Raw genomic sequence first — 13,235 nt, 5'->3', positions numbered from 1 at the left:
TACATGGCTGCAGCTGTCCAGAACCGCCGGTGATCTGAGTGTACTATTGTTTCTGGGCCCTACTACAAGTACAAACAACAGACAGCACAACGACAGCTTTACCAACACATGCCAATATGACAAAACTGGGTTCAGGGGTTAAGGTTTGTTTGATCATTAACATTAATTGGCTACATCAGCTAAATAAACTTATAGGGGGTAGGGGGGGGGGTATTCATAAAATATTTGCATGGCTGCTTGTCCAACAACACTGCTAATGCATTAGTTTAATGCGAAAGGGGAAAAAAACCCAAATAATTCTAGTGTTTCTTCTACAGGTTGATTATTGTTCATTCAAAGTGGAAGCACTTGTATTGCCTATGATTTTCAGGTCCATTTAATGGCCATAATGTGGTGCTAACCTGAAAAACCAATACTACATAAAACAAGCGAGCGCTTCATATAGTCAAGCAGCTAGCATAAGGATAAACCCCTTGATCCTTTAAAATGTAAATATGAAAAAACAACTCTAGGAAAATTTAAAAAAAAAAAATTTGCGGTGGGACCCCTCCACACAGAAAGAGTTAAAGTGTTACTAAACCTCGGACCCTGCATTCACTATATCTGGTCTCCCCGAACCCCACATTCACTATAGCTGTTCTCCCTGAACCCTGCATTCACTATATCCGGTCTCCCCAGACCCTGCATTCACTATATCCGCTTTCCCCGGAACCTGCATTCACTATATCTGTTCTCCCCGGACCCTGCATTCACTATATCTGTTCTCCCCAGACCCTGCATTCACTATATCTGTTCTCCCCAGACCCTGCATTCACTATATCTGGTCTCCCCGGACCCTGCAGTCACTATATCTGGTCTCCCCGGACCCTGCAGTCACTATATCTGGTCTCCCCGGACCCTGCATTCACTATATCTGGTCTCCCCGGACCCTGCATTCACTATATCTGGTCTCCCCGGACCCTGCATTCACTATATCTGGTCTCCCCGGACCCTGCATTCACTATATCTGGTCTCCCCAGACCCTGCATTCACTATATCTGTTATCCCGGACCCTGCTTTCACTATATCTGCTCTCTCCGGACCCCGCATTCACTATAGCTGTTCTCCCCGGACCCCGCATTCACTATAGCGGTTCTCCCCGGACCCCGCATTCACTATAGCTGTTCTCCCCGGACCCCGCATTCACTATAGCTGTTCTCCCCGGACCCTGCATTCACTATAGCTGTTCTCCCCGGACCCTGCATTCACTATATCTGGTCTCCCCGGACCCTGCATTCACTATATCTGGTCTCCCCGGACCCTGCATTCACTATATCTGGTCTCCCAGGACCCTGCATTCACTATATCCGCTCTCCCCGGACCCTGCATTCACTATATCTGGTCTCCCCGGACCCCGCATTCACTATATCTGGTCTCCCAGGACCCTGCATTCACTATATCCGCTCTCCCCAGACCCTGCTTTCACTATATCTGGTCTCCCCGGACCCTGCATTCACTATAGCTGTTCTCCCCGAACCCCACATTCACTATAGCTGTTCTCCCTGAACCCTGCATTCACTATAGCTGTTCTCCCTGAACCCTGCATTCACTATATCTGGTCTCCCCGGACCCTGCATTCACTATATCTGGTCTCCCAGGACCCTGCATTCACTATATCCGGTCTCCCCAGACCCTGCTTTCACTATATCTAGTCTCCCCAGACCCTGCTTTCACTATATCTGGTCTCCCCGGACCCTGCTTTCACTATATCTGGTCTCCCCGGACCCTGCTTTCACTATATCTGGTCTCCCCGGACCCTGCTTTCACTATATCTGGTCTCCCCGGACCCTGCTTTCACTATATCTGGTCTCCCCGGACCCTGCATTCACTATATCCGGTCTCCCAGGACCCTGCATTCACTATATCCGGTCTCCCCAGACCCTGCTTTCACTATATCCGCTCTCCCCAGACCCTGCTTTCACTATATCTGCTGTCCCTGGACCCTGCTTTCACTATATCTGGTCTCCCCGGACCCTGCATTCACTATATCTGGTCTCCCAGGACCCTGCTTTCACTATATCTGGTCTCCCACAGTACACACAACATGGAAATGCAAATATTTTAGTAAATATAAAAACTGCTGAATACCTTTTTCTCATCAGCAGTTAAAGCAGTCTTGTGACCTCTATCAGTGTCCAGTAGAGCACATGTTAAAGGTTGTAGGAGGAGTATTCATTCTCCCCTAAATGTCCTATGAGGCTACAGGACCCCTGACCCTTTGTCTGGACAGCGCTAATTGGCCCTGTGCTGATCACATGCACCCTTTCATACACACACAAAAGAAAACCACACAAGTAGTGAGAGGGTTCACCCCGAGGTCCCACTTCAACACGTGATGTTACGCCGGCAGTAGAAGAGTGAGCATTTATATAGGAATATATCTGGACACAGATTCAGCAGGGCAGGCTCTTTGCCAAACTGTCAATCCAACCTCTTCTATAGAAAGGGGTTGTTAGTCAAATCAGGTATGTCTGAACCTTCCGTAATGTGCATGAAAGCAAGTAAAGGATAGAATGCTTCTAAAGGGACACATCTCATAATAATGAAAAAAAACTAATGATTGCTGCTTTGCCTGTTCAAAAACTTGTTGGAGAAACCAGAAAATGTTCTTGAGCCCATTAGACAAACAACCGACATTTTCGCAACTTCTTCCCCATTAATCATTTCCTTTTTCACACAAGTGAAGAATAAAAACCAGCGAAGCCTAGATGAGAAGTAGCAGTTCTGCGCAGAGCGAATGACATTATGGCGGGTTAATCTATGCTTTGATAACGTGTTGCGACGTCTGAACTCTGCATAATATCTCAGATACTGCAAAATGGGAGGGGAGAAAAGTGCGAGGCAGCTGGATGGCGACAGAATTTCAAGACAACGAATTTATTTATTGTCAAGTTAATTGGAAGTATAGACATAATTAGCCCTCCTAGTACTCTTATTTTACATAATAATACAGACTATAACTCAAAGTAGGCAACGGGGAAACACACTGCAAAGGAAGAGCAATAAGGAGATGGAAAGCAAATGAGTTGAGGGATCAGGTGCCACACAGAGGATGTAGAAGACAAAACAGGTTGGACGGAGGACATACAAAGAGGAAGTGAGAAGACACAAAAAGGTAAAACAAGCAAATCAAACATACATTTGCTAATTACATGGTCAGTTCACAAACTTTTAGGGCTCTTTCACACTTAAGAGTGTGGTGCCCTCTGAAGTGCGATCACTTTTCAGAGGGCATTTAAGGCATAAGAAGGGTTGTATTGAACCTTATAATGCTGCAATACTGCATTGCAGGCAGTTACAGCCCCATTAAACTCAATGGGAAAGTTTGATGAGAGGTGCCGCTGCACCCAAGAGTTAAAAATGCCACAGGCATGAAGAAAAATCTCCTGCGCTCACGAGCGGTGCAATGGTAAGATACGGATCACAGATCCTTGGCTCCAACATCTATGATTGGCTCTGAGGAAGAAAAGGATCCCCCTTCCAAACACGTCAGCCTTTTGGATGGTCCTCTTGCGGCTGGGACTTGCCTAGGTGACCAGGTTGCTTTGAGTGCATAGTGGACTTTTGATGTTCCTTTATTAATGAGTCGGGGAGACCAGATATAGTGAATGTAGGGTCTGGGGAAACCGGATACAGTGAATGCCGGGTCCGGGGAGACCGGATATAGTGAATGCGGGGTCCGGGGAGATCGGATATAGTGAATGCAGGGTCTGGGGAAACCGGATACAGTGAATGCCGGGTCATGGGAGATCGGATATAGTGAATGTAGGGTCCGGGGAAACCGGATACAGTGAATGCAGGGTCCGGGGAGATCGGATACAGTGAATGTAGGGTCCGGGGAGATCGGATATAGTGAATGTAGGGTCCGGGGAGACCGGATATAGTGAATGCAGGGTCCGGGGAGACCAGATATAGTGAATGCAGGGTCCGGGGAGACCGGATATAGTGAATGCAGGGTCCGGGGAGACCGGATATAGTGAATGCAGGGTCCGGGGAGACCAGATATAGTGAATGCAGGGTCCGGGGAGACCAGATATAGTGAATGCAGGGTCCGGGGAGACCGGATATAGTGAATGCAGGGTCCGGGGAGACCGGATATAGTGAATGCAGGGTCCGGGGAGACCGGATATAGTGAATGCAGGGTCCGGGGAGACCGGATATAGTGAATGCAGGGTCCGGGGAGACCGGATATAGTGAATGCAGGGTCCGGGGAGACCGGATATAGTGAATGCAGGGTCCGGGGAGACCGGATATAGTGAATGCAGGGTCCGGGGAGACCGGATATAGTGAATGCGGGGTCCGGGGAGACCGGATATAGTGAATGCGGGGTCCGGGGAGATCGGATATAGTGAATGCGGGGTCCGGGGAGATCGGATATAGTGAATGCAGGGTCTTGGGAGATCGGATATAGTGAATGTAGGGTCTGGGGAAACCGGATACAGTGAATGCAGGGTCCGGGGAGATCGGATATAGTGAATGTAGGGTCCGGGGAGACCGGATATAGTGAATGCAGGGTCCGGGGAGACCGGATATAGTGAATGCAGGGTCCGGGGAGACCGGATATAGTGAATGCAGGGTCCGGGGAGACCGGATATAGTGAATGCAGGGTCCGGGGAGACCGGATATAGTGAATGCAGGGTCCGGGGAGACCGGATATAGTGAATGCAGGGTCCGGGGAGACCGGATATAGTGAATGCAGGGTCCGGGGAGACCGGATATAGTGAATGCAGGGTCCGGGGAGACCGGATATAGTGAATGCAGGGTCTGGGGAGATCGGATATAGTGAATGCAGGGTCTGGGGAGATCGGATATAGTGAATGCCGGGTCTGGGGAAACCGGATACAGTGAATGCCGGGTCCGGGGAGACCGGATATAGTGAATGCGGGGTCCGGGGAGATCGGATATAGCGAATGTAGGGTCCGGGGAGATCGGATATAGTGAATGTAGGGTCCGGGGAGACCGGATATAGTGAATGCAGGGTCATGGGAGATCGGATATAGTGAATGTAGGGTCTGGGGAAACCGGATACAGTGAATGCAGGGTCCGGGGAGATCGGATATAGTGAATGTAGGGTCCAGGGAGATCGGATATAGTGAATGTAGGGTCCGGGGAGACCGGATATAGTGAATGCAGGGTCCGGGGAGACCAGATATAGTGAATGCAGGGTCCGGGGAGACCGGATATAGTGAATGCAGGGTCCGGGGAGACCGGATATAGTGAATGCAGGGTCCGGGGAGACCGGATATAGTGAATGCAGGGTCCGGGGAGACCGGATATAGTGAATGCAGGGTCCGGGGAGACCGGATATAGTGAATGCAGGGTCCGGGGAGACCAGATATAGCGAATGCAGGGTCCGGGGAGACCAGATATAGTGACTGCAGGTTCCGGGGAGACCAGATATAGTGAATGCAGGGTCCGGGGAGACCAGATATAGTGAATGCAGGGTCCGGGGAGACCAGATATAGTGAATGCAGGGTCCGGGGAGACCAGATATAGTGAATGCAGGGTCCTGGGTTTAGTAACACTTTACAGTGATTTTAAAGGGTATTTTTTTTTTTAAATAACAAACTAGTTATACTTACCTGCTCTGTGCAATGGCTTTGCACACAACAGCCTCACCCTCCTCTTCTCTGATCCCCCCCCCCCCAGTCACTCCTGGCTCCACCACCCTGCCAAGTGCCCCAATAGCAAGCCTCGTGCTGGCACACTCCTAAGTCGCGTTCTGTGTGCCCTTCATTGGCTGTGATTGACAGCAGCAGGAGGGAGAGAGCCTCTGCTCTCATACATAGAACTGGATCGAGATCGTGCTCAGGTAAGTCTAAGGGCTTGTTCACACTTGACTAAATTTCAAACTCTTACCAAACACTCCTTTAGTATGGGCGTTAGACAGGCATTAATGAGCTTTAGTATGGGCATTAGACAGGCATTAATGAGCTTTAGTATGGGCATTAGACTGGCTTTTTACAAACGTTAAAAATGCTCCAGAAACATTCTATGTACAGTTTCTATGTACAGAGCCTAATTCCTTCATGAACTGTCATGAATGATTTAAGTTTTGACAGCTCAGGATGGTGATCTGTGATTGGCTGGAGCTGGTCACATGGTACAGGGTGCTGTGATTGGTCCAATGTATCATGTGGCAGCTGTGGGCCAATCACAGCTCACTAGGAATAGGAGCAGAGCTGTTATGAATGAGATTGATTCATAACAGCTTTGCTTACATTGTGATCATGTAATCGCAGAGCAATCACATGATCACCAGGTCCCGTTCACCGGGATCTTCATTTCGCTGGACACAGCAGTCACGAGGGGGAGCGCTGCCCCCGAGTTAGTACAGCCAGAGCGACATAGGACAGACGGTATTCACATTTAGTTTACAACTGATGATGAGATCTGACAGCACAGTTCAGACATGGTTATTAATGATAAACATAACTTCCAACCCCCACCTTGACATTACATAGATGGGGAAAGCTAAAAAGGATTTTAACCACTTGCCAACCAATTCACAGGAGATGCAGTGCAAGTAGGAAGAAAGTGCAGGCACAGCAACGTACATTTACATTGCCGTTCTGCTTCTGGGTTTGGGGTGTGTGCCTGTTGACCTGTGTTGTGACTGGACACAGCACAAGTTTGTCAGCAGGTTTAGGCCAATGAGTTAGGCTGAAACCTGCTGATCAGCTGTGTCCAATCACAGCACAGAGTTGTGTGTGACAAACACATAGAACAGCATTCTCTGTTTCTTCTCCCTGAAAAGCAAGGAGAAAAAACAGCCAGATCTCTGAGTAAAAGCAGCATAGATTACACTTGTTAGGCACACAGGTAACGCCTTGATATTAACCCTTTCCCAACCAGTGTCATTAATACAGTATTATCACTGATTACTGTGTTAGCGTCACTAGCAATGTCAGTGTCCCTCCCAGCCAGTGTCTGCTAGTGCCAGATTGCCCACCACACTATCACGGTCACACTATAAGTTGCTAATCACCACCATTACCAGTAAAGCATCTATGGCTGTGTACATTCTTGTATCTATACTATAGTTTGAAGATGCTATAACGTTCACACAAACCAATTAATATACACGTCGTGGGAATTTTTTTTTTCTTTAACCAAAGACATGTAGCAGAATACATTTTGGCCTAAATTTATGAATTTTATTTATTTATTTTACTGGATAGGTTTTAGAACAGAAAGTAAAAGATATTTTTGGTCTTTTTTCATTTATATAATAAAAAATAAAAGCCCCAGTGGTGATCAACTACTACCAAAAGAAAGCTGTATTCGTGTAAAAAAAATGCTATAAATTTCATTTGGGTACAGTGTTGCATGACCCAGCAATTGCCAGTTAAAGCAGTGCAGTGCTAAATAGCAAAAAAATGCCTTGGTCATGAAGGGGATACAGCAGAGCTCAACAAATCCCAGGTACCAGGTCACCATGGTGACTAGAAACTTCATTTTGGTGCCTGGGCTTTTGTCAGCCCATTCACTGTTGGCACCAGACAGGCGCAGACTGGCCATAGGGCACATCGGGGTCGGAGACGCAGGCCCACATGTCCTTGTGGGGCCCAAAGCAGCTGCAGCAGTTGGGCTGCTCCTTGAGCCCGTGCCGCTCAACCGGCCTCTCTTTGGCAGTTCTGCCTTCGGGGCCGGGGGGGGGGGGAAACTACAGGACAGCTGACCTGTGACCGTGAGGGAAAAGCTGGAGGAGACCCCATTCCCTGATGCCGCAGACACCACGAGCCAGACTGAAGAGAAAGTAGTGTCAGACTGCCAATGAGGGCACGTTCACTCATTATTAGAAAAAATTATAGGAGTGGCTGCATATAAAGGAATCAACCTCTCCATTTTCCTCCTGTAGCCTCTGAATGCCTGCAGAAGAGAGGAGGAGAAGCAGGCTTTCAGAGGCTGCAGGAGGAAAATGGAGAGAGCGATTCCTCTATATGCAGCTCCTCCTATCCAGCTTCTTTCTTCTTCCCCTCCTGTGCTCTCTGATGCCCCCCCCCCCCCATGTTCTGCGCCACCCCGACACCCCCCCCCCCACATAGGGACCTATGAATTATACTGAAGATAAAACCAGGTCAGGTTCGCTTTAAATGCACTTGACTTGAGCAGAGCTGTGTATTCTATGCTAAAATATCTCATTATCTGACAGCATTTAGGGGCTTGTGTACTCAGAAGTCAACAATTCACCAGAGTGGAGGAACTTGCCATCAACTCGGCACTGAACACTAAATCAAACGCTGCTTTATGGTGGCGTATACTGGCCATGTGCTCGAATATATTTCCACCCCAAGTTTAAAGGCCTGTGTTGATGAGACTTGTCAATGGCATCAATGCTCCTGAGATCATTCAGAATTTAAAAACCGATGCATTTGTCCTGCAGGTGACCACCTTATATGGGGCCAAAACCTGCTTGAAGCAAACAAACATTGTCAACTCAGGTCCCTAGAGACATGTATTAGGAACAAGAACATAATATGACAATTTGACTTCTTTGGACAGAGAGAGAAAAGCATTTCTGTAGTATACATGTGCCCAGCCAACTATTTAAAGAAATACCTTTTAATTCTTTTAGTGTACTCAGGCAGAGCAAGCAAGTTTGAAAATATAACCTTTCATCTGTTTTCACTGCTCACTGTCCTGAGAGTCTACATACAATCCTCAAATCTGCTGCTTCAACGTCAAGTTTTCTGGCTGTTACCCCAGAAAGCCATCTACAGAGACAGAACCGTCCACAAAGGAACAACCATACTACAAAGAGTCCTCCACTAAATGAACTCCTATACTACAGAGAGTCCTCCACATACAACACCCATACTACAAAGAGTCCTCCACATACAACACCCATACTACAGAGAGTCCTCCACATACAACACCCATACTACAGAGAGTCCTCCACATACAACACCCATACTACAGAGAATCCTCCACATACAACACCCGTATTACAGAGAGTCCTCCACATACAACACCCATACTACAGAGAGTCCTTCACATACAACACCCATACTACAGAGAGTCCTCCACATACAACACCCATACTACAGAGAATCCTCCACATACAACACCCGTATTACAGAGAGTCCTCCACATACAACACCCATACTGCAAAGAGACCTCCACATACAACACTTACACTACAAAGAGACCTCCACATACAACACCCATACTACAAAGAGTCCTCCACATACAACACCCACACGACAAAGAGACCTCCACATACAACACCCACACTACAAAGAGTTCTCCACATACAACACCCATACTACAAAGAGTCCGCCACATACAACACCCATACTGCAAAGAGACCTCCACATACAACACTTACACTACAAAGAGACCTCCACATACAACACCCATACTACAAAGAGTCCTCCACATACAACACCCACACGACAAAGAGACTTCCACATACAACACCCACACTACAAAGAGTTCTCCACATACAACACCCATACTACAAAGAGTCCTCCACATACAACACCCACACTACAAAGAGTCCTCCACATACAACACCCATACTTACTACAGAGAGTCCTCCACATATAACACCCATACTACAAAAGAGACCACCACTAAATGAACTCCTATACTACAGAGAGTCCTCCACATACAACACCCACACTACAAAGAGACCTCCACATACAACACCCATACTACAAAGAGACCTCCACATACAACACCCACACTACAAAGAGACCTCCATATACAACACCCATACTACAAAGAGACCTCCACATACAACACCCATACTTACTACAGAGAGTCCTCCACATACAACACCCATACTACAAAGAGTCCTCCACATACAACACCCATACTACAGAGTCCTCCACATACAACACCCATGCTTACTACAGAGAGTCCTCCACATACAACACCCATATTACAGAGAGTCCTCCACATACAACACCCATATTGCAAAGAGTCCTCCACATACAACACCCATATTGCAAAGAGTCCTTCACATACAACAACCATACTACAGAGAGTCCTTCACATACAACACCCATACTACAGAGAGTCCTTCACATACAACACCCATATTACAGAGAGTCCTCCACATACAAACACCTATACTACAGAGAGTCCTCCACATACAAACACCCATACTACAGAGAGTCCTTCACATACAACACCCATATTACAGAGAGTCCTCCACATACAAACACCTATACTACAGAGAGTCCTCCACATACAAACACCCATACTACAGAGAGTCCTCCACATACAACAACCATACTACAGAGAGTCCTCCACATACAACACCCATATTACAGAGAGTCCCCCACGTACAACACCCATACTGCAAAGAGTCCTATACATACAACACTCATACTACAGAGAGTCCTCCACATACAACACCCATACTACAGAGAGTCCTTCACATACAACACCCATACTACAGAGAGTCCTTCACATACAACACCCATACTGCAAAGAGTCCTCCACATACAACACCCATACTGCAAAGAGTCCTCCACATACAACACCCATACTGCAAAGAGTCCTCCACATACAACACCCATACTGCAAAGAGTCCTCCACATACAACACCCATACTGCAAAGAGTCCTCCACATACAACACCCATACTGCAAAGAGTCCTCCACATACAACACCCATACTGCAGAGTCCTCCACATACAACACCCATATTACAGAGAGTCCTCCACATACAATTCTCATACTACAGAGAGGCCTCCACATACAACACCCATACTACAGAAAGTCCTCCACGTACAACACCCATACTACAGAGAGGCCTCCACGTACAACACCCATACTGCAAAAAGTCCTCCAAATACAACACCCATACTACAGAGAGTCCCCCATATACAACACCCATACTACAGAGAGTCCTCCACATACAACACTCATACTACAGAGAGTCCCCCATATACAACACCCATACTACAGAGAGTCCTCCACATACAACACTCATACTACAGAAAGTCCTCCACATACAACACCCATACTACAGAGAGTCCTCCACATACAACACCCATACTACAGAGAGTCCTCCACATACTATTCCATGGTAGGTTATTGGCTCCTGTCTACATTGGCCCTAGTATGTGTATGTATGAATGTGAGTTAGAGACCTTAGAGTGTAAGCTCCTTGAGGACAGGGGCTGATGAGAATGCACAATATTTAAAGTGCTGTGTAATTGTTGGTAGAAAATTGCAAGAAATAAAATGAAAATATGTACTTCCTCCTTAACGACATATGTAGATCTACTTCCTAATTTGGAACGGTCCATCTGTGTAAGGAACAGATCTATTACTGGTCAAGAATGTTGAAATATCCTAGCATATAGACTTTATCCTTGAAAAAGCTTTTAGCAGAGCTTCACAAAAACAAGCAGCTCCTTAATACCGCACCTCCTTCCTCTGCAATTATCTTTTATCACAGAGCACAAGACATCTCTGGATCACATTTCCTCTCAGCAGCAAATTCACTTGTTCTAAAAATAAAAATCGACACTCATTTCCACAATTAATGGCTGTGAGAATTCCAGGTAGGAGCAGCGCTCAGGGCAGATTCTGCCTATTTATAATGCAAACCTTAAATATCACAATGCTAAGAAGAGTCTTGCAGCAGACATTCTACTGGCATGAAAACAAATTAATGCTGCAGGACCAGACTTGTTCAGCACAAATTGTCAGCAGTATCTGCTCCGCATCTAAATATTTAATGAGCTGAGCCGGCCGTCTCGCAGCTTGCCAGAGATGTCTGCTTTTGAAGAGACAATATTTGTTCTCTAATCAGGCAGTGGTGCAGGTTAAGGACTACAGCGGCTGAAGTTTTTACTCCGTATACAAACCGTCTTCAGAGCTTTCATGTACTGGGCGGCTTTCTGCTTGTACTGAAGCATCATCGCAGCCGAGAGGGGATTAGTGAATCCTTGGCCTCCTTTTGGTCCGTAACTCAAAGATGACATGAAGTAGTCTAAGTTATTGCTAAAGAAAGTCGCCATCTGAAAAGTGGAGAGAAAAGAGACTGTTGAGAGACGTTGGACTGCAACACAAATTCCCTTCCTTACTACAAAATAACTGCACACCAATCAAAGGTTGTTCAAACTTTCACAGGAAGAAAGTTTATCAGAACACATGATTTAGGGCTCATGCACACAGGCACTTTTTGGCACACAGTGTAAATTGAGGGAAAATTTCTACACCTGCGATGCACAGATGCCGCATACAACCAACATAGTTATGAATGGCTGTAACATGGGTTCACAATACTCCATATATAAACACAAGCATGCATAAAAGTCGTATGCCCCGACGCTCAGATAGTCTGCGACTAGGTATATATGACGTTACATATGCATACGTTTACCCACGCACAGCTGCATACAACCCTTTATTACTATGCTCAGCAGCACGAGACACAAAAAGTTAAGAAAGTGCAGGATGGTGGGCCATTATTAAGTGCTGAGATTAGTGCGATATGTGTGAAACTCCCCCCCCCACTGGCATACAGTATGGGGTTTTTAAGCATTTGTTTGTTTTTCTTCTTGCAATAAAGTGAATATGTGCTTTAGTGCGGCCTCCCGGACTTTCCTTTGATTTACAGCACAGATGTGAGAACTGGCCCAGCCCACACACTGAAGCAGTGTTTCTCAACCTTTTTTTTAGGCAAAGCACCCTTTAAAATTTTGGACAGTCCCGAGGCACCCTTTAAAATTAAGACTGTCCCGAGGCACCCTTAAAAATTATGGACAGTCCCGAGGCACCCTTAAAAATTATGGACAGTCCCGAGGCACCCTTTAACCATTAGCCGCCCGGCCAATGGCCGTTTGGCGGCTTCAAAAGTGTCTCTGCACTCCGGGTGCACGCCATTTGGCGTGCTCCCGCACATGCGCAGTTTGCACTAATGCAAAGCGGCGCAGCAGTGCGATCTGTCACCGGCCGTGCAACTCGGACACGGCCGATGACAGATCCGAGTACCGGCTCCTGTTGCTGGTACCATGTGACCTGCTGTGACCAATCACAGCAGGTCACATGACAGTTGTATACAATGGATGGCTTCATTCATGATGCCATCCATTGTATACTAGTGCCTAGCTGTGAATGGTCACAGCTAATCACATGCACATGTCATGTGATTAGCTGTGACCAAATCACAGCTAAGCACAAAAAAAAAAAAAAAAAAGCTGAATGAATCAATTTCATTCAGGTAAATGCT

General features: G+C 46.7%; 1 protein-coding gene across 1 annotated transcript in view; it reads right to left on the bottom strand.

Moving 5' to 3' along the window:
• The window catches only part of PPP1R21 (protein phosphatase 1 regulatory subunit 21), a 147,549-nt gene that overhangs the window by 29,167 nt on the left and 105,147 nt on the right, over positions 1–13,235 (bottom strand). Inside the window, exon 15 of the mRNA XM_089676436.1 lies at positions 11,869–12,021. Within this exon, the coding sequence (XP_089532562.1) occupies positions 11,869–12,021 (153 nt within the window). The remainder of the gene's footprint in view (positions 1–11,868; positions 12,022–13,235) is intronic.

The sequence above is a fragment of the Staurois parvus genome, unplaced genomic scaffold, assembly GCF_062004578.1.
Source record: "Staurois parvus isolate SC_StPar_1 unplaced genomic scaffold, SC_StPar_1.0 ptg000169l, whole genome shotgun sequence".
NCBI lineage: Eukaryota > Metazoa > Chordata > Amphibia > Anura > Ranidae > Staurois > Staurois parvus.
The sequence above is the reverse complement of the archived record's forward strand: the minus strand, read 5'-3'. Positions and strand labels throughout refer to the sequence as shown.